Here is a 23335-nt window from a genome sequence, read left to right on the forward strand (position 1 = left end):
CCCTTTTCTGCTGCAGCCTTCATCCGCCTTCCCAGCCGTTGCGACGCTCCACTAAAGTCAGCCATCGTCCTCCGCCTGTTCCACCGTTGAGGTCTTGGTTGGATTGCTCTTTGTCAGAGGCCTCCCCCTCGACCTTAACGCATAGCTCCAGACTGCATTGCTCTCAGGATCTCAGGACCACACAAGCTTCTCCACCACTAACAACCTAGGTAGGATTGGGAAGGAGGTTCTGCTGAGATATTATGAGGAGCTTGAGCTAAAAATGGATATGACTGGCGGCACAGTGGTAGAGTTTTGCAGTGTGGGTTTCTCAAAGATCATTGGTTTCCTCCCACACTCAATGTCATAAGAATAGGAGCAGAATAAGGCCATTCAGCCCATCAAGTCTACTCCGCCGTTCAAACATGGCTGACCTATCTCTCCCTCCGAACCCCAGTCTCCTGCCTTCTCCCCAAACCTGACACTCCAAAGATGTACAGGTTTTAGGTTAATTGACTTGGTGTACATGTAAATTGACTCTTGTGTATGTAGGGTAGTATTAAGGTGCGGGGATCGATGGTCAGTGTGGACTCGGTGGGCCAATGAGCCTGTTTCTGCGCTGTATCTCTAAACTAAACTCTAAACTAGACTGCATTGAAGGCATTCCAAAGGAGATTCACCAGGCTAACTCGTGCTTGTCATTGCCACTTTTCATTTCACTGCACATCTCGTATGTGTATGTAATGAATAAACTTGACTTGACTTGACTTGACTTGCTTGTCCCATCAACAGAGGATAGACGGTTTGGATCTGTATTCCAGCGAATTTAGAAGAATGAGGAGTGACTTCTATTCACACAAACAATGTCCTAGGGGGTTGTCAGGGTAGATGTTGAGATGTTTCAACTGGTGGGCGTGTCACAAAGGGACATAGCTATACGAAATGGGGCCAGTCATTTAAAATTGAAGTACAAAATATGTTTTCTCTCAGAGGATCTTATAGAAACATAACATTCTTAGTGGATTGGACAGGGTAGATGCAGGAAAAATGTTTCTGATGTTGGGGGAGTCCAAAACCAGGGGTCACAGTTTAAAAATAAGGGGTAGGCCATTTAGGATTGAGATCAGGAAAAACGTTTTCACCCAGAGAGTTATTCTTCCAGAAGGCCAATTCACTGGAGTTTTCAAAGGAAAGTTAGATTTAGCTCTTGGGGCTAAGGGAATCAAGGAATATGGGGGGAAAGCCAGAACAGGATAATGATTTTGGATGATCATATTGAATGGTGGTGCTGGCTCGATGGGCCAAATGGCCTACTCCTGCACCTGTATTCTATGTTTCTATGGTGTGACTTGGATGGGGGAGGGATAGAGAGAGAGGGAATGCCGGGGTTACTTGAAGTGAGAGAAATCAATATTCATACCACTGCCTGAGCAAAATATGAGATGCTGTTCCACCAATTTGTGGTTAGCATCACTCTGACAATGAAGGAGACCCAGGACAGAAAGGTCTGTGTGGGAATGGGAAGGCAAATTAAAGTGTTTAGCAACCAGGAGATCAGGTTGGTTCAGGAGGACTGAATGAAGGTGTTCTGCTGGTTTATACTGGTGGCCTGCTTAATGCTATCCTCAGAGGATGGTAAATCTGTGGAATGCTATACCCTATAACGTGGGAGGCCACATGATTAGATGTAGTTCAGGTGGAGATGCATAAATATTTGAAGAATTGAAGAATTGAGAGTTATGAGGAACTGACATAGACGAGGAGTTAAGGCCACCATAGATCTGCTGTGATGATATTGAATGGCAAGGCAGGCCTGAAAGGCTAGGTAGCCTATTCCTATTTCTATTTACTTCTGTTCTATAGAATCATACTGGTTACCAGTGCCCTCAGCACAGTGCAGAGCAGAGTCAAGTTGGGTGAAAATTTAATAATAGAGTAAATATCATGGTCTACATGTTTCCCCAGGAAAGTTGTATTAAACAGACCCTAGCTCACCCAATGTTTGTGGAGCTGAAGGCAAGCAGTTATTCATTGCGTTTGACAGTCAGACCTTGGTGAAGAGAGTGTGTGAGGTTTGTTGGGGTCAGAGAGTCAAGCGGGGTGAAGAGTGTGTGAGTTTGAACAGGGACATTGATGACTGGGGTGGGGCATATCGGGATGGAGGCTTGGTTGTTACAGTATGTCACACAATTAGCTTGTGGTGTGGTTAAGTTCAGGATGTGGTGGTGGTAGGAGAGCTGAGAGAGATCTGGGAAGACCTGGAAGCAAATCTCCTGAATTTATACAGTTAAGAATCTGATATAATTGGCAGTCAGCTTTCCAATAAAATTCCATCATACAACATACCTTAATATTGCATCACAGTACAGAACGTCTGTGGCATCGAGATAGTAGGATAAAGTAAACAGGATGGAGAGAATGGACAGATGTATGTAAGGTGCTCTGGGTATCTTCACAAATGAAAGGACAGCGGACATCTGGATGGAAAATGCACCTCGCAAGATCATCCTGAATATATACAATGAACATAACACTCAAAGCTACAACTAATAGCATTAACTAGCATCAACAAATAAATAATTCCTGCACAGGTTGTGGTCATTTTTTATAAAAACAGCAAGTTCTAAAAATGCATATAAAGTCAGTCAGCATCAGAGGAGAGAGAAATAGAGTTAAGTACTCTGGTCCCGAGCGCTTCTTGAGAACTCTTGTTTCTCTATCCCAAGTGGGACAGGCCCTTAGGTGCTGCTCTATTTCCAGCACTTTCTGCTTTTATGTTCTACTTCCAACATCAGCATTTTTCTTTTTGTTGCTTTTGTTTGTTTTTCTTGGGACTGCCAGGTGCAGTAAAGATGCAGGCTATCCCACAGTAACACCATATTCTGTTTCATGCACACGCATACAGCCCAGGCACACACACACCTAATTAAGAGTTGCTCCCACATACAGTCATGCATGTTAGGTGGAGGGGAATTAGCATCAGATATCTGCTTGGTTAAACTACCACAGACTTAGCAATGAACCTAGGATCTCTTGATATTAACACTGCAATAACTCAACTGAGATTCTTGGTGGACACCACTGCGTACACCTTTTCAACAGGGGAAGCGGCTTCGAGTGGAAGGCGATACCAAGAATTGCGCATTCCCACATACATCAGACATCACCCTGACCTCCTTTGGGAAGCTTACAGCCCAGTGCGATGAATATTGATTTCTCTCACTTCAGGTAGCCCCGGCATTCCCTCTCTCCTACCATCCCCCACCCAAGTCGCACCAGCTTCTCGTTTTCACCCAGCAAACAGCTAACAATGGCCTGTTTCCTTTATCATCGTAACTTTTTTGCATATCTTTTATTCATTGTTCTTTATCTCTCTACATCATTGTCTATATCTTTCATTTCCCTTATCCCTAACCGAAGGGTCTTGACCCGAAACGTCACCCATTCCTTCTTACCAGAGATGCTGCCTGTCACGTTGAGTTACTCCGGCTTTTTGTGTCTATCTTCTGTAACTATCTGTAACTGTGCGCACGTCATCATGCGCCCGCACAGCCGTCTGGAGCGTGTGATGTCATTTGAAGATGGACACAAAATGCAGGAGTAACTCAGCGGGACCGGCAGCATCTCTGGAGAGAAGGAATGGATGATGTTTCGGGTCGAGACTCTTCAGTCTGAAGAAGGGTCTCGACCCGAAACGACACCATTTGCTTCTCTCCAGAGATGCTGCCGGTCCTGCTGAGTTACTCCAGCATATTGTGTCTATCTCCAATCGTCTTGGCTCCGCTCTGGGAGTAGGAGTGGGGGCAGATCCGGATCCGCAACGGCCGTGAGCTCCAGGCCGAGTTCGGCCATCGTTTACCTGCTTCTGCTGCTGTTGGAGGTGAGACGTTGCGCCGCGCCAGGGTCTTGAGCCTGTCCCACTTGGCCGTCAGTTTACGCGACAGGCCGGTGGCGCACGAAGATTTCATTCAGGACGAAGTCCACACTCCTCCACACCACTCCATGCGCCCGTCCCCGCGCTACCCACACGCTGCCCACGCGCTACCCACACGCTAGCAAGTCGTGTAAATGGCGCGCGAATGATGGCCAAGTGGGACAGGCCCTTTACTCACACCACTCTGCAATCAGTATTAATTTTGTCTCTCACTAAGACTTCCAAGTTGTTATTGCCATTCAGCTGATAAGTGAACAGCTTTCAAGTTTAATCTCCTTTGTGAAAAAGCTCACTGTGTTAAATGTTCGAGGGGAGTGAAAGGTACAATTTTGCACCTACTTTACATTTTTGGGTTGCTTTTCTTCCTTTCTGTCCCATGTCCCAGTTGTCTCTGTGTCGGAAGGAACTGCAAATGCTGGTTTAAACCGAAGCGGGGCAGGCAGCATCCCTGGAGAGAAGGAAGGGGTGCCGTTTCAGGTCGAGACCCTTCTTCAGATTAGTCCGAAGAAGGTTCTTTACCCGAAACATCACCCATTCCCTATCTCCAGAGATGCTGCCTGTCCCGCTGAGATACTCCCAGTTGTTTTGTGGCTCTATGTTTCCCCAGCAACTTGCAGGTTTGGCCAGTAAGATTGCAAAGGGATTCAGGGACAGTTTCTTCCCAGCTGTTATCAGGCAACTGAATCATCCTACCACAACCAGAGAGCAGTCCTGAACTACTATCTACCTCCTTGGTAACCCTCGGACTATCCTTGATTGGACTTTGCTGGCTTTACCTTGCACTAAACATTATTCCCATATCATGTATCTATACACTGTAAATAGCTTGATTGTAATCATGTATTGTCTTTCTGCTGACAGGATAGCACGCGGCAAAAGCTTTTCACTGTACCTCAGTACACGTGACAATAAACTAAACTGTAACTGAATTAGAGTAAAGTTTAACCCAGATTCCATAATGTCTGCAGGAAGGATCTACTCAAATACAACCCATTGCAAGTGAGAAAGAAAGACCATTTTCTTATGATGAGGCAACTGACACCCATCTGCCTTCAGTGAATCCAATAACATTAGGTTAAAACGACTGCTCTCATTTCCATCTTGTCCTATTGTCATCTGCTTTTTACATCCTAACTTTTCTCATTCAATCACTCCTTCCTTCCACTCTGTTACCTCCCCTTTGTTTCTTCCTTCACACCATCCCTTCTTCCTCGGGCTAATAAACAGTAAATCTCGACAATTGTACGTTTATCCCTCTATTTTGGTACATGTGCTGCCTAACGTGCAGTTTGCTGTTTTCTGCTGTCTACAATATTTCACTTCTGATGGTATGTTGGATCCAGTAGTCCTTCAGGAATTGGGTCTATCCACATTCTCAGCAAGCCAATTCCATCAGTGTCATTCCTTCTCTCCTTAGTTTCCTGGCCCATTGCAACTTATTGCTTCTCTCCAAGGACCTTAAGTGGGGGGCTACCATCGACTCCACAGTCAAAAAGGCACAACAGGATGTACTTCCTGCGGCAACTGAGGAAGCACAATCTGCCACAGACAACGATGGTCCAATTCTACACGACCATCGTAGAGTCTGTTCTCACCTTCTCCATCATGGTCTGGTTTGGCTCAGCCACCAAGCACGACACGTTAAGGCTGCAGAGAATTGTCAGATCAGCTGAGAAGGTTATTGGCTGCAACCTTCCCTCCATTGATGAACTGTACACTGCAAGGGCCAGGAAGCGAGCGGGCAAGATCATCTCTGACCCCTCTCATACTGGCCACAAACTCTTTGAATCACTTCCCTCTGGAAGACGACTCTGGATTGTCAAAGCTGCCACAGCCAGACATAAACACAGTTTTTATCCACGAGTAGTTGCTCTACTCAACAGCCAAAAATCTGTAGCCTCCCTTTGATCTGGTATTTTGTTGGTTCACATGCTTGATCAATGGTGTTTTATCATTAATGTTTTATTATTATTAATGTTTAGTGTTTTCTGAGTCATTCGTATCTGTCACTGTATGTCATGTTGTTACTTGTGGGCGGAACACCAAGGCAAATTCCTGGTATGTGAATACTTGGTCAATAAACTTACTTACTTACTTACTTACTTCTCACATGGCCATCAACTCTCCTTGGATTCTTTTGGCATGAAACTACACCAGCGGCAACTTACAAGTGTCAAACAACCAGCATATCTTTCAGAACATGGGACACTTACAAGTGTCAAACAACCAGCATATCTTTCAGAACATGGGACGACACCGGAGCATTCAGAAACCCAGTGGCCACAGGGAGCATATGCAGACTTCACTCAGCAAGTGCTGAAGACCAGGATCAGACCTGGGGCTGTGAAGCTGTGGGATAGCAGCGTTCTCTGCTGTGTCACCTTAACCTGGGGAGGTTGGTCAGGTGTGGTTGTGTTTGAGAGCAGGAGCACTGCTGGGTTGAATTTTTGTTTAGTCTAGTTTAGTTTAGAGATACAATGAGGAAACAGGCCCCGCGGCCCACCAAGTCTTCACCAACCAGTGATCCCCGCATCATCCTCCATATCCTACACACACACAAGGAAATATTTACAGTTATATCAACCCAATTAACCTACAAACCTGTACATCTCTGGGATGAAACCGGAGATCCTGGAGAAAACCCACCAGATCACCGGCAGAACGTACAAACTCCATACAGACAGCACCCATAGTCAGGATCGAACTCGGATCTTTGGCGCTGTAAGGCAGCAACTCTACCACTGCACCACTGTGCCAGCTCCAATATTGAATCAATTATTACAACACATCAATCTGTGGTTACCCATTGGCATGCAAGCCAAGGCAGACCTTATCCAGCAAGGCAGTCCACAATTGTCACAAACAATGCAGTGAAAGACGAGGTTGGACACTTACGCTTTGAATGCTTGTCGCACAGTGCTGATGCCCGCATGTCACACAGTCGGATTGTTCCTTTACTGCTGCTGTACACAAACATATTACACTGGTGCGGGTGGAATTCTGCTGCTGTGATCACCTCGGTCAACTCCTCCATGTTGGCAGGCTTTATATCTACAATATCTGAAAGGCCATGGATTAAGGAAGTAACCAGACTTGCATACAGTGCCCAATATCAAGCCATCACATACATTGTACCATCACGTTAAGCAGTCACAACCCCCCCCCCCCCCCCCCCCCCCATCCAAGCCCATCTCAAAGATTTCATCCACACTAAACACTGCCTTGGGAAAACAGCCAATAGAATCCTTGACAATACTCAACATATTCTTGATTAGTACGGGTGTCAGAGATTATGGGGAGAAGGCAGGCGAATGGGATTAGGAATGAGAGGTGGGACCAGTGTAGCTGGGACATGTTGGCCGGTGTGGGCAAGTTGGGTCGAAGGGCCTGTTAACACACTGTATCACTATAATGAAGGAGAACTCACACCCCGTTCATTCTCTCCTCTCCTCTCCCCTCCTGAGCAGAAGCCACAAATGTTTGAAAGCACATACCATCAGATTCAGGAATAGATTCTTCCCAATTATTAACATACTATTGAAAAAATGGGCCTCTCAGAAGCTAAGGATATAGTCCTGATCTCAACCTACCCTGATGCCCCAGCAAGTTTTTAAAAAATGTGATCTTTCTCTTTAGCTGCAACTCTACATTCTACACTCTGCTTATTTATCTCTCTGCAATATCTGTAGTACTTGTGTATGGTTTCACTATTCTCATGTAGGTGTGGATAGCATGCAAGATAAAATGTTTTGCTACATCTCAGTACACAATAATAAACAAAGCCCATTACCAATACCTCCTATATCTGGGATGCACTTGTACGGTGATGTGACTGGGATGACTCTTTTAACTGGCCACTCGTTCCGACAACACGGTGGTCACTGTGGCGCAGCAGTAGAGTTGCTGCCTTACAGCGAATGCGGCACCAGAGATGCGGGTTCGATCCCAACTACAGGTGCTGTCTGTACGGAGTTTGTACGTTCTCCTCACACATTCCAAAGACGTACAGGTATGTAGCTTAATTGGCTTGGTAAATGTAAAAATTGTCCCTAGAGAGTGTAGTATAGTGTTAATGTGCGGGGATCGCTGGTCGGCGCGGACCCGGTGGGCCGTAGGGCCTGTTTCCGCGCTGTATCTCTAAACTAAACTAAACTAAACTAAACAAACTATAACCAGTTAATGGTAGTAACCATTGATACTAATTCCTTGACAATAGGCCACTTTCCATCTGACGCTGGTCTCTGGAATGTGTTTCTATATTGGATAGAAACTTCCTTTCTTATCAGAGCTATTTTCTCACTTTTCCAAGGAGCATAATTTCATATTATTCATAGAGTCATGCAATGTGGAAACACCTTTCGGCCCAACTTGCCCACACCGGCCAACATGTCACATCTACACTAGTCCCACCTTGACCCATTTCCCTCTATACCTTTCCTATCCATATCCCTGTCTAAATGTTTCTTAAACGTTGCGATAGTACCCGCCTCAACTACCTCTTCCGGCAGCTCGCTCCATACACCCATCACCCTTTGTGTGAAAAAGTTACACCTCAGGTTCCTATTAAATATTTCCCCTCTCACCGTATTCCTTCTCATGTTGCATTTCTATTTAAGGCTCTGCAGTCAATTTGTAAATTATCTTGGATGTTCCCTCATTTAAGCTTCTGCCAGCAATAAGTGTACGAACAGTCACCCAGCATGTCCAATGGGGAAGTGTACTGACTATCTGGTTGAACAAAGAGACTGCTGGAGGAACTCAATGGGTCAGGCAGTATCTGTGGAGGGAAAAGGACTGACAATGTTTCTTCAGACTGACGAAACTTGAAACACTAAAGATAGACACAAAATGCTGGAGTAACTCAGCGGGTCAGGCAGCATCTTCGCAGAGAAGGAATGGGTGATGTTTCGGATTGAGACCCTTCTTCAGACTCGACCCGAAACGTCACCCATTCCTTCTCTCCAAAGATGCTGCCTATCCCGCTGAGTTACTCCAGCACTTTGTGTATATATTCGATGTAAACCAGCATCTGCAGTTCCTTCCTACACAAAACTTGAAACATCATCTGCCATTTCCTTCAGCAGTCTGTTCTATGCTCAAGATTCTGGCATCTGCCATCTTTTATGTATCCATCTGGTTGCATGAACCAGACTCCCCATCCTCATATGGGCTAACTAAAACAATGTTATTCAATTGTATAATGCAATTTGATTCTCAATGCTTCCATTTTAACACAATGAATATGCATCAGTAAACACTCTATTTGCTGTAAAGAGCCTGTCCCACCAGCATACGATTGCATGCGTCTAGCGCGACCAAACGTGGTCGCTTGAGCCGTATGGCCGCGTGGGGCCGGTCCCACTTCGAACCGCGGAGGCGTATGGAGTTGTGCGGGGCTGGTCCCGACATCATACTCACCAATCAGCTGGGCAGGAGGCGGGCCGACTGAATTTGGACGTCGCACGGCGTCGGGCGGTGACGTCATCACGCAACGGCATGCCGGGCGGTGACGTCATCGCGCAACGCCACGCATACGTTGCGTACGCCCTCAATGCGCCTGCAGGCCTACAGGCCGTTGGCGTGCGGAATTTGCGGACAGTGCAGAAGTTTCGGAGCCCCGCGCGATGTCGGGACCAGTCCCGCACAACTGCATACGCCTCCGCAGTTCGAAGTGGGACCGGCCCCGCGCGGTCGTACGCCTCAAGCGACCACGTTTGGTCGCGCTAGACGCATGCAATCGCATGCTGGTGGGACAGGCCCTTAACATACCAGATACAGAAAGTGCAATAGAAACCAGAGTCTGTCTTGTTTTTACAACCACTGGTTAAAGTAGTCACTGAACTATTGATCTTTAGCTCCCTGGAGCTAGAAATCAATGGGCCACAAGCATGTTCAACAATTATAAAACAGATGAACTGTTGGAATTTATTGTACATTTTGAACCCCCCCATGTAATAATTAGAAATAAAGATGTCAATTTGTTGGAATTCTGGACTTTATGCAGGTCAGGCTTTATGCAGTCTCCATAAATAAGGAGTTTCAGGAAAACCCAGAGAAGAGACCATGGGGGGGGGGGGAGGTGGGGGGGTGTACAAAGCAAACAATGTGAACAGCATTGATTAATTGTTAGTCAAATATAAAGTTGGGGAGGCCGGGTCAGTCAAGCAGATTGTTCATTCACTCTACCACTGAGTCATACAGCACAGAAACAGCTCTTCATCCCAGTGGGTCCATGTGACCAGGCACCCAGTTATACTAATCCCACAGTAATCCTATTTGACTCTCCCCATATTCCCCTCAACTCTCTCAACATTCTACCTCACACCTACAAACCAGGGGCAGTTTACAGTTTTTGCAAAATTAACTGAGGAACTAGTACATCTTTCAGACGTTGGAGGAAACCAGCGTATCTGGAGGAAGCCCATGCCCGAGTCACAAAGTGTTACAGCGTAGAAACAGTTTGGCCAACATGTCCCGTCTACACTAGTCCAACTTGCCTGGAATTGGCCCATATCTCTCTAAACCTCTCCTACCTATGTGCCTGTCAAAATATTTCTTAAACGTTGCGATAGTACCTACCTCAACGACCTCCTCTGGCAGCTCGTTCCATACATCTCTCACCCTTTGTGTGAAAAAGTTACCCCTCAGATTCCTATTAAATTGTTCCCCTCTCACCTTAAACCTATGTCCTCTGGTTTCTCGATACCCCTACTCTGGGCAAGAGACTCTGTGCATCTACCTGATCTATTACTCTCATGATTTTGTATACCTCTATAAGATCACCCCTCATCCTCCTGTGCTGCATGGAATAGAATCCTATCCTTCTCAACCGCTTCTAAAACTGTAGATCAGGCCCCCGAGTTGTAGCAACACCCCTGCAAATATTATCTGCATCATATACAGCTTGACAACATCTTTCCTATAACATGGTGCCCAAAACTGAACACACTTACTCTAAATGCGGCCTCACCAAAATCTTGCATAACTGCAACATGACCTCCCAGCCTCCATTTCTGATGCTCTGACTGATGAAGGCCGATGTCCAAATGGCCTTTTTGACCACCCTATCTACCTGTGATGCCACTTTCAACACTTTACTTCCAATAAAGAGGTACATGTATTGCAGACAGAGTGTGCAAACTGCACACACAGAGTATCGGAGGTCAGGATCGAACGCAGGTTGCTGGTGCTGTGTGGCCCTACTAGCTTCATCACTGACTTTGGGAAGGTGGGACACAGTGAAGATGGTTGCAGGTATACGTTTACGTGATGGGACCTCCAGGAAAAAGCCCGACTGCACTGGAGAAACTTAAAAGGAGAGATAATGGGAAATGACTGTGTTTCTGTTAAAAAAAAAATCCTACCAAATGAGAAAAAAATAGCACTGAATAAAACTGATGACAACTTTCCCCACTCAAATTTTTCTCTCCAGTAAAGAGGTACAGCCCAGAGATGCAAGTGGAACCTTTTTCTTGTTCTCATTCTAGGTTCTGCAAGTTCTTGTACATCCACATATCACGTAGCAGTTACAATAGTTCCTCTCAATGGGACTGGTCATGAGGAGAAAACTGTCAGATGGATTGTCAAGGGGTTTGCATCAATAATCACCCCCATTGACCAGGGGCTTAAATGAGACCTTCGAGACAGTGTGAAGCCCAATTAGTTATTCTAGACAATTCATTTTTTCCTCTATTTCTCATTTTTTTACAACATAAGAGAAGGCTCTTCAATCTGTTGACAGTACTCTCTGGGAACTCTGAGCTATCCTGTTAATTCCATTTCCCATTTATTTACCTGTTTAAGAAGGAACTGCAGATGCTGGAAAAGCGAAGGTATACAAAAATGCTGGAGAAACTCAGCGGGTGCAGCAGCATCTATGGAGCGAAGGAAATAGGCAATGTTTCAGGGTTTCGGCCGGAAACGTTGCCCATTTCCTTCGCTCCATAGATGCTGCTGCACCCGCTGAGTTTCTCCAGCATTTTTGTCTACCTCCCATTTATTTACCTGCCTGTTTACATGCCTCACATTGCTTGTTTGCTCCTACATCTATTGACCTGGCAGCCAATTAACATAGAAACATAGAAAATAGGTGCAGGAGTAGGCCATTCGGCCCTTCGAGCCTGCACCGCCATTCAATATGATCATGGCTGATCATCCAACTCAGTATCCTGTACCTGCCTTCTCTCCATACCCCCTGATCCCACAAGGGCCACATCTGACTCCCTCTTAAATATAGCCAATGAACTGGCCTCAACTACCTTCTGTGGCAGAGCTGCCAACCAGTACATCAGCCATGATCATAATGAATGGCGGTGCTGGCTCGAAGGGCCGAATGGCCTCCTCCTGTATCTATTTTCTATGTTTGGTATGTGGCAGGGAAGCGGGTCACAGGACGAATGTACACACATCACACAAAGAGGTCAGGATTGACCCCAGGTCCCTCGATCTGTGAAGCAGCAACACTACTTGCTGCATCGCCGTGTCACTGTGGCAATGTGGGAGATGAGTGAAGCTGGTCTCGATCCTGCATCTGAACAGACTGCCAGTGCTCACTGTCTGGGACACAACGGCAGATTGGATTAAACCGAAGATAGACACAAAATGCTGGAGTAACGCAGAGGGACAGGCAGCATCCCTGGAGAGAAGGAAGGAGGGTCTCGAACAGAAACGTCACCCATTCCTTCTCTCCAGAGATGTTGCCTGTCCTGCTGAGTTACTCCAGCACTATGAACCAGTGCTCACTCTTCACACTCACCCACCAGGAGAGGCTGAAATGCTGTCGATCACAGGGCTGTTCTTCAGTGATAGGAATGAAGGGAAGAAGGGGAGAAACAGAAAGGAAGATGGAGGAGAAAAGGGGGATGCACAAAGTCATTATTTTCTGTGAAGTTTTCAGTTAAAAAATGGGACCCTTATTTGCTGTGCTTTGAAGGCCACACCTGGAGTATTGTAGTGAGACCACACCTGCAGTATTGTGTGCAGTTTTGGTCCTCTAATTTGAGGAAGGACATTCTTGCTATTGAGGGAGTGCAGCGTAGGTTTCAAGGTTAATTCCTGGGATGGTGGGACTGTCATATGCTGAGAGAATGGAGCGGCTGGGCTTGTACACTCTGGAGTTTAGAAGGATGAGAGGGTATCTCATTGAACCATATAAGATTGTTAAGGGTTTGGACACGCTAGAGGCAGGAAACATGTTCCCGATGTTGGGGGAGTCCAGAACCGGGGGCCACAGTTTAAGAATAAGGAGTAAGCCATTTAGAACGGAGACGAGGAAACACTTTTTCTCACAGAGCGTGGTGAGTCTGTGGAATTCGCTGCCTCAGAGGGCGGTGGAGGCAGGTTCTCTGGATACTTTCAAGAGAGAGCTAGATAAGGCTCTTAAAAATAGGGAGTCAGGGGATATGGGGAGAAGGCAGGAACGGGGTACTGATTGGGGATGATCAGCCATGATCACATTGAATGGCGGTGCTGACTCGAAGGGCCGAATGGCCTATTCCTGCACCTATTGTCTATTGTCTATTGAAGGCCAAACCAACCAGATGGTGTCCCCACCATTATTCTATTGACCTCAATCACACTAGAACAGAAAATAATGTTCATTAAACACAATGCTTTCTAATTGAAGGATACTGAAACTCCGGTTGGTAATCTCAAGGTGCCAAAGGTTTATCCTCAAGTCATCAGCTGACATGTAGGTTTCATAGTCGCTGTTAACGGAAATGGAGTTGATGTGATACGTGTGAGCATTGGCAAACACTCTCCTCGGACTGGCCTCCACCATTAGGTCCATGGGTCTCAGCACCGGCACCTGGGGATGAGAACACACATCACTTCAGCATCAAACTGTAAGAGCTCAGCAGATAATACCACCAAAGACCCACACCGCCCTGACCACAATCCCATCTCACTTCTACCACCCGGAACCTGAGCACCATGACGTCCAGATTGAGGCTTCTTCCCATCGCCCATCAGGCTCAGCACCACACTGCACAACCCCAACCACAATTCTACCTCAGCAGCGATCCTCTATAGATTTCTGTCGGAAGGAACTGCAGATGCTGGTTTAAACCAAAGATGAACACAAAATGCTGGAGTAACTCAGCGGGACAGGCAGCATCTCTGGAGACAAGGAATGGGTGACGTTTTGTCTCGAGACCTTCAAACTTCTATCTTTATATATACAGTAAATTTATTTTAGGTTGCACTATGTTTCAAAGGTCTTTTATTGTCACATGTACCAATTAAGGTAGCAATTAAGGTACAGAGATATGCGAATTGCCCTACAGCCATACTGTGGTTTGTAGTATTGTGGTCTGGTAACCTAACACTATTGATAGGTACGTTACAAAACTTACCTTCAGCGGCGCTGCAGTTCTGTCACTGCCCGTGTGCGCGACTTTGGCGCCTTTGAGAGGGGGGTGTGTTTAAAATGCGATTTTTCTGCAGCCTATTCAAATCGATCTCTGTTAGGCTGTTTAGTTGCTAAAGAAAAATCGCTTCGACTGCCGTTTTATTAAGTTTATTAAAATTAGCACTGGATAATTTAATTGTTGGAGTAAAATTAAAATCATCTTCAAATGCCGTCAACGCCGACAACGGGACGGATCTCACGTAGGGGACAAGGCAAGGTATGCCATTTATTTTTTTATATAAACTTGCTTCTTAGGATGCCTTTAATCAAAATTTCACGTTGCGAAAATGTCATTATGTAAATATACGAACCGGCAGTGTTTTTCCTACCGATGTGGGGTTTAAATTCAATGCAATCGCAACGTTCCAAACCAGCGCGTTCCACAAAATCCCACTCGCAAGATGATTTAAATGCCCATTAATTTACAGGAATTAAACACTAAATTCCTTCCATTTGGCCTATAAATTCATGACAATGAGATTTAAAAATAATGTTATATTGTGAATTCTTGTGTGAATGTTATTTGGACACTTAGCCTTTTTAAAAATGTTAACCTTTTCTGCAGAAATGGATAGATGTTTAGATCTAGTAATTGAATTTTGTAATTAGTTACAATTGGGTAACTAACTAATTGTATGCTTTAATTTCAGGTCATCCAAGTAAGATTGTTTCATATTTGTTTCAGAATGCTTCAATCTATAATAACTGAAAATTTCATTCAGTTATCATAATTTTTAAGAAAGTTATGGGCTTTTGACTGTCCTCGATCACAGCTTTTGTGTTAAGTCAATGGAAAATCAATAGGGAACAAGATGCTAATTTCCGAGTATGAAAATGGCCATAACCTTTTTAATATGATATGAAAGTGAATTAGGTGTCAAATTAAACTTCTTTTTATGCTTTATCTGATGGGATAAATTGCAGACTTGATTTTTAAAATCTCAAAATTTTGTAACATTGCTACTATTGATTATTTATTGCATCATTGTATATTTAAGGTGAGAGGGGAAAGATTTTATAGGAACCTGAGAGACAACTTTTTCGAGTGTGGTATATGGAATGAGCTGCCAGAAAAAGTACTTGAGGCAGGTACAATAACAACATGTAAGAGATATCTGGGCAAGTACTTGGCTAGGAAAGCTTTAGAAGAATATGGACAAGCTTAGATGGGGCATCTTGATCGGCCAGTGATGCAAAGGGGCAATTTCTGTACTATTTGACTATTTATTGTGTAAATATGACTGTAAAGCTGCAGCGCGTAAGAATCTCATTGTTCCATCCCCATTACATAGGGCAATAAACATTCTTGATTCTTGAGCATAAGTCAACCAACTCGCCATGTTGTGGGCCCATCACCCTCGAGTCTCAAGATCCTGACCCGCACCTCACAAGAATGAAGAACACAGGAATAGGCTGAATTCCATACTCTCAAATGGCAGGAAGTGAAGTCACATTCTGGATGAATGGTGCAGGCTTCTGGTTACTAATGCAGTCACATGAATCAAGAGAATGGTCAGTGGCACACAATATCCAGTCATTAAAGAACCAGCCCAGGTTTCACCTCACCTCACCACAGAATGGCAATTAGATCAGTTTTACAAGGGTGGGACCTGTCCATCCCACCCTGATGCAAAGGTACAAACTAAGCACCACTGTCTCAAAGTATTTTTCTTCAATAAAAGAACATTCCTGCTCAATAAGTACAATTCTCTGGTTCACTGTGGGATTGTCCAGAGTTCAAGAGAGTTTTATTGTCATGTGTCCCTAACAGGACAATGAAATTCTTGCTTTGCTTCAGCACACCAGAACATAGTACCTGTAGTCACGAATACAGAACAGATCAGTGTGTCCATATACCATCATTTATTTATTTATTTATGTGTGTATATATTTATTGACCAGGGTGGTCAATGCACAATTCTAAAGATAAAGGACATTGGCTGGCAGGGCTTGCTGTGGTTTTAGTTTAGTTTAGTTTAGAGTAAACAGCGTGGAAACAGGCCCTTCGGCTACCGAGAACACGCCGACTAATGATCACTCATTCACACTAGTTCTATCCTACGTACTAGGGCACAAGAACAGTGCTGAACTACTATCAACCTTTTTGATGAGCCTCGGACTATCCCCTTCATCGCACTTTGCTGGCTTTTACCTTGCACTAAACGTTATTCCCTAATCATGTATCTATACACTGTACATGCATTGATTGTAATCATGTATTGTCTTTCTGCTGACTGGATAGCACGCAACTAAAGCTTTTCACTGTACCTCGGTACACGTGACAATAAACTAAACTGAACTGAACTAGGGACAATTTCCAGAAGCCAATTAACCTACAAACCTGCACATCTTAGGAATGTGGGCAGAAACCAGAGCACCCGGAGATAATCCCACAGCAGTCTCAGGGAGAACGTACAAACTCCGTACAGAATAATCAGGATCGAACCCGGGTCCCTGGTGCTGTAAGGCAGTAAATCTACCACTGCGCCACTGTGCAGCCCCCAGTTTGGTTGGTAATGCCCCTGTCCCACTTAGGAAACCTGAACGGAAACCTCTGGAGGCTTTGCCCCCACCCAAGGTTTCCGTGCGGTTCCTGGAGGTTGCAGGTGGTTGCCGGAGGTTGCAGGTAGTGGAAGCAGGTAGGGAGACTGATAAAAATCTTCGGGAACTGCACGGAAACCTTGGTTGGGGCGCAAAGTCTACAGAGGTTTCCGTTCAGGTTTCCTAAGTGGGACAGGGGCATTAGAGTTTGTCAACCAAGTTTGTGGGTGGTCCTTGCTGTGGAAAAATGATGCTGTGGATTGCAGGGGTTCTGGATCTTGTGTTATCTTGTGAGGAAGTGTAGTGAATGATCTGCCAGATCGCTGTTCCTGAAATCTGACAAAATGATTTTCAAGCATTGTAGTTGCGTTTTGTAAACTCAAAAGGCAACACTAATCATTCAGAAAAAGTTTTAAAATGCTGTCACATCTCACCCTCATAGCACGGAAATATCCCCTTCCCCTATACCTGTATAAGGTGCACATTTCCATCTTGTCCACCTCCAATCCACAAACCAATGGATGGTCAACTTCCCTGATGGCAGACTACAATCCGTACAAATTGGCAACATAAATTCCTGCTCGATGAGCAAAGGGAGCTCTTTAAGGCCCTGTGCTCAGTCCCAATAACCTTGACTTTGTAGCAAGACCAAGGAGTGAATTGTTGACATCAGGAAGGGAATGCTGAGGATCCACGAATTCCACCTTCATCGACTGGACAGTGGTGGAGAGAGTTAACATCATTAAATTCCTGGGCATGCATCTCTCTGAGGACCCGTCCTGGGCCAGTGCATTGATGCAATCATAAAGCTACACAATTGAACTTCTACAGATGTACGGTCTGCTTGGTTCGGTAACTCAAATGCCCAGGAAGGAAGGAAGCTGAAGGAAATGGTTGACATTGTCCAGTACATCAAGAAGGCTGACCACCCCACCATCAAAAGAAACACACATCTTTTGGTAAGGGGTGGGGATGAGAAGGTGCAGCTGGTTGTGAAAGTGCCAGATAATGATGTGTTGGATGTGGGGGTTGATAGGGTGAAAGGTAAGGACCAGAGGAACCAGAGGATGTGGAGAGAGGGGGTGAGGGCAGAACTACGATAAACAGAGGAGATGCGGTGTGGGATTTGTCTACAACAGCAGGGGGTAAACCACATTTAATAAAGAAAGAGGACATCGTGGATGTCCTACAAAGTATTCCTCCTGTTGGGAGCAGATGCGGCAGAGACGGAGATACTGGGAGTAGTGGATATCGCCTTTGCCAAAGAAAGGATGGATGGAGCAATAACAGTGGGAGTCGGTGGGTTTATAGTAGATGTCAGTCCATAGTCTGTCCCCTGTGATATAGACAGAGAGATCAAGAAAGGGGAGAGAGGTGTCAGAGATAGTCCAAGTAAATTTGAAGTCAGAGTGGAGGTTAATGGTAAAGTTAAGAATATAACAAGTTTGCACGGGTGCAACAGGAAGCCCCAATGCAGTCATTGATGTAGCGGAGAAAGCGTTGCTGTATAGTCCCAGTGTATGTTTGGGATAAGGACTGTTTGACAAAACCAACACAAGAGCAGGCAGAGCTGGAACCTGCACGAGTCCCTGCGACTACACTGTTAATTTGAAGAAAGTGAGATGTCGAAAGAGAAGTTGTTGAGGGTGAGGACAAGTTCCACCAGGTGGAGGAGAGTGTCAGTAGAGGTGAACTGATTGGGTCTGTTCAAAGGTGTAGTGGAGGGCCTTGAGACTTTCCAGGTGGGGAATGGACGTGTAAAAGGACTGGATGCTTACTGGGTTTACGAGGTTTACCAGGATGTTGCATGGATTACAGGGTATTAACTATAAGGAGATATAGATAAAGATACTAAGTGCTGGAGTAAATCAATGGGTCAGGCAGAATCTCTGGAGACCATGGATAGTTGCGTTTCAGGACAGAGCCCTTCTTCGGACTCTCCCTTCTTTTTTCAGGGACCCGACCCAAAATGTTGCTTATCCTCAATCTCCAAAGGTGCTGCCTGACCTGCTGAGTTGCTCCAGCACTTTGTGTCTTTTTTTGTAAACCAGCATCTGCAGTTCCTCACGTCTCTGGTTATACGGAGAGGTTGGACAAACTTGGATTACTTTCTCTGGACTGTCAGAGACTGGGGATGATCTGATAGAATTTTATAAAGTTATGAGTTGCATAATTAGGGTAGACAATTAGAATCATTTTAGCCAGCGGAAATATCCAATACTAGATGGCATAGCAGAACGGTGAGAAGTGGAAAGTTTACAGGAGATATGCGGAAAAGTATTTTTTTTAGGTAAAGATAGGTGGTGCCTGAAACCCACTGCAAGATGGGTGGTGGATAGTGGTGTTTAACAGGCTTTAAGATAGATGCGTGAGTATGCAGGAAATGGAGGGATAAGGATCACCCATAGGCAGGAGGTATTAGTTCAATTTGACATCTTGTTCGGCACAGACATCGCAGGCCAAAGGCTCATTCCAGTGCTATGTTGTTTTATGTTACATGAGTGAGAAACACCAAAATGGTACAAAGATTGTAATGTAATCTGTTTCAGTTTATATGTGTGGATAACAAAAATATGCATGTGTGTGTGTGTGTGTGCGTGCGCGTACATACATTCACATAAATCAAACACTCATTCTCACTGTTACCATTTGTACATTTAATAGCAACGGACGGGTTTGGAAGGGGAACTATTATATTTCACAGATAGACACAAAATGGTGGAGTAACTCAGCGAGACAGGCAGCATCTCTGGAGAGAAGGAATGGGTGACGTTTTGGGTCGAGACCCTTCTTCAGACTGAGAATCAGGGGAGAGGGAGACACTGAGATAAGGAAGTGTAAGGTGTGAAAATGAGACATCAAAAGGGATGATGATCAAAAATATGTAGAATAGATCACTGTTAGCTCGGAGAAGCTGACAACAAAGCATACAGAAGAAATGTGATCAGGGGGACAGTCATACTGGTCGGAGTTACTCCAGCATTTTGTATCTACAGAATCTTCAGTTTAAACCAGCATCTGCAGTTCCTTCCTACACATATTGCATTCCACAGATCAATAGGAAGGATTTAATGAAACTGGAATAGGCCACAAGTCAATCAGCGGGAGTAGGTGTGTGTGGATTAGCTTGCATGATTGAATATGGTGCACACCTATCTCAGAGCGTGTGTATAAGCACAGATGCCGGGTAGCTGTTTAGATGCAGGACTGAAGAATGCAGAACCTGCCAGCCCCCAGTCTGTGAAAGGCACCCTGCCTAATTTGCCCTGACAAATATCAATATACATCGTTTGGTGTGGTTGGATATGCTGAGTGCCTGGGGAACCAGGTTGAGATGTTTGTTCAGAGATGAGGCAAAGCCAGCAACTATCTCTGCATGAGAAGGGCGTTAAAACCCCAGCAGCAGTCTGCTGGCACAACAGAGAACTGAATGAAATCCAGTGACCCATCCCTAATTAGTCTTGCACCTTCAAAGCTCTCCGGGTACAATGAATCAAGCACAGATGAACAGCTCTCGAACACTGCACAGTACCTCCAGCAAGATAAATTACCTTCTGCATGAAATCCACGCTTTGTCGCTTTACCTGGTGTCCACGCCTGAGGAGAGGCTACAGGCATGATCCCGGGGAGGTGCGAGGAAAAGATTGATATTGTTCTCCTGTTCTCTGGCTGTCAACCTTCCTTCATTCCATTCACAACCATTCTGGTCCCGAACAGTACCCGGGCAGTCCTGGTATGCCTTGTCGTCACCTTCCCCTCAGCCTATTCTATATTTCCTTGATCATCGCCTGCTTTGATCTGTCATTTTCACACTTTACCCTTCCCTATCTCCCTCTCCCCTGTGTCTGAAGAAGGTTCTTGGCTCGAAATGTCACATTCCTTCTCTCCAGATGCTGTCTGACCCGCTGAGCTACCCCAGCATTTTGTGTCTATTGTCTGGGATCCATATACTCACTGTGGCTGCAATGCTACTGCCAATATAGGGGAACATTTTCATAAGGGTTTTGGCCCAAAACTTTGCCTATTTCCTTCGCTCCAAAGATGCTGCCGCACCCGCTGAGTTTCTCCAGCACTTTTGGCTCCCGAACATTTTCATAATCTCTTGTTTGTATAATAGAGATATTGCATGCTACTTTGCACACAATCAAACGACTATTAATGCTTATTTAATTATAACAATGAACAAGGAAACCATTCAGCCCATCAAATCTGTGCTAGTTTTAAACAGACACTATCATCCAAAGAAGCCTTAATGACTAGCACCCAGTGACTCTGACAACCTCCTCCATGAAGTGTAGAAACAAGGAAATGCAGATGCTGGTTGACACAAAAGGACACAATGAGCTGGAGTAACTCAGTGGGTCAGGCAGCATCCCTGGAGAACATGGATAGATGATGTTTTGGGTCGGCACTCTTCTTCAGAGAAGTGCTTGAAAAGTCTGGTGAAGTCTCCCAGACAGTCTTGATCCACTGCAATTCACCTGCTCCTGGAACAGGTCCACAGCACCTGATCCTTCATTCATCCTTGAAACATCAGGATTAACCAGGGCACTGACATCAGATCCTATTTATTGACACGCTTGACCAACACCATAATTCCAACCAAACACATGTCCAAACTCCTGGATTTGGGATTGAGCACCCTCCTCTGCAACTGAATCCATGCTTTTCAGACGTAGACTGCAATCAGTAAGGATAGGCGCCGAAAAACATCCTCCCCAATAATTCCCAACACTGGTGCCCCACAAGGATGTCTTCTCAGCTCCTAACTATACACCCTACACAATCACGATTCTGTGCCCAAATTCTGCTCAAACTCCATGTAAATGCTGACAGGTGATGCCACTGTTGTGCGCCAAACCTCTCACCACAATGCCATGCAGTACAGGAAGGAGATTGCGATATGTCTGAACGACAACTTCTCCCTTAATGTCAGACAATGAAGGAACTAGTCATTGATCCAGGACGTGGGTGGTGTATACGTCAAAGTGTGCATCAATGGTGCTGACGTGGAGGTGATCAAGTGCTTTGCATTCCTAGGTGATCGATGACAGGGCTACGAAAGCACTACATGTGGCACTACAGAAGGCCTTGGTGGCCCTCTTTGTCTTGTAGTTCTGCTCTCGCTCCCCCTCCGTGCAGATTGAACAAGGATATAGTTCCCCTGGTTCTTACCTTTCATCTCATCAGCCTCAGCTTCCAACGCATCATTCTCCAACATTTCTGCCACTGCAAAGTGACCCAGCCCCCTTCCGTCCCCACCCCTTCCATTTTCTGTGGAGACCACTCCCTCCACAATTCCTAGCTTCAATCATCCTTAATCAACCCAAACCACCCCATCCCCGGGTACTTTCTTCTGCAACTGCAGGAGATGCAACACACATCCCTATATCTTCTCCCTCGACTCCATCCAAGGACGTCAGCAGCCCTTCTAGGTGAGACAGAGGTTCACTTTGGGTCTCGACCCAAAACGTCACCCATTCCTTCTCTCCAGAGATGCTGAATTACTGCAGCATTTTGTGTCTATCTTCGATTTAAGCCAGTTCCTTCCTTCACATTCATCTCCTCTAGCCTCATGTGCTGTATTCAGTTCCCCGATGTGGCTTCCATTACATCGGCGATACCAAGCATCGGTGTGGCTTCCATTACATCAGTGATCGTTTGACCACTTACTTGAACTTAGCTTCCTTTTCCACCACTAGCCCATCCCCTTCCACCTAAAGCCCTCCGTATGACATTACATTTCACTCCTTATTCATTCCTCTTCTCTCCTTATCTGATACCCTTTTGTCTCCTTGTTGTCTCCCTTTGTCCCTTTTGGTTACCCTTTTGTTCCTTATAATCTCTACCCTTTGTCCACCTATCTGCCAATCAAATCCTCCCTCACCTGTATCCACCTGTCACTTTAGACAAAAAGCTGGAGTAACCAGCATCTGCAGTTCCTTTCTCTACCTATCACTTGGTGGGGTTATTCCGGCCCCCCCCCCCCCCCCCCCTCCCCCACCTGCCCCTTACTACAGATGAGTTCAAAGAAGAACATCAACCCACAAAGTGGCCTACCTATGTCCTTCAGAGATGTTGCCTGAGCTTCCTAGGATGTGGGGAGGAAAGTAGGGTACCCAAGGGAAATCCATAGAGAGAGAACACTAGCCTCCGAACATGACTGGCAGGGACATCTGCAGTATTAAGGGCCTGTCCTACTTGCATGCGATTGCATGTGTTTGGCGCGACCAAACGGAAGCGGAGTTCACGCGAAGTACGCGCTAAGTTCGCACGTGACGTCATTTGCGTCATACTTACCAATCTGCTGGGCAGGAGGCGGGCCGACTGAATTGGGGCATCGCACGGCGTCGGGCGGTGACGTCATCACGCAACGCCACGCCGGGTGGTGACATCATCGCGCAATGCCACGCGCTAGGCGTACGCCGTCAAGACGCTGCGTATGCAGTCAAGACGCTGCGTACGCAGTC

The 23335-nt window shown here is 45.6% G+C and overlaps 1 protein-coding gene across 4 annotated transcripts in view; it reads right to left on the reverse strand.

Moving 5' to 3' along the window:
* ppp2r2b (protein phosphatase 2 regulatory subunit Bbeta) overlaps nucleotides 1-23335 on the reverse strand; it is a 582981-nt gene that overhangs the window by 39490 nt on the left and 520156 nt on the right. For all 4 annotated transcript variants that reach the window (XM_033029990.1, XM_033029993.1, XM_033029991.1 and 1 more), the window contains 2 exons: nucleotides 13544-13721; nucleotides 6809-6973 (listed from right to left, as the gene is read on the reverse strand). In XM_033029990.1, coding sequence (XP_032885881.1) covers nucleotides 6809-6973; nucleotides 13544-13721 — 343 coding nt within the window. The remainder of the gene's footprint in view (nucleotides 1-6808; nucleotides 6974-13543; nucleotides 13722-23335) is intronic.

Source organism: Amblyraja radiata, chromosome 11 (genome assembly GCF_010909765.2).
Source record: "Amblyraja radiata isolate CabotCenter1 chromosome 11, sAmbRad1.1.pri, whole genome shotgun sequence".
Lineage (NCBI taxonomy): Eukaryota > Metazoa > Chordata > Chondrichthyes > Rajiformes > Rajidae > Amblyraja > Amblyraja radiata.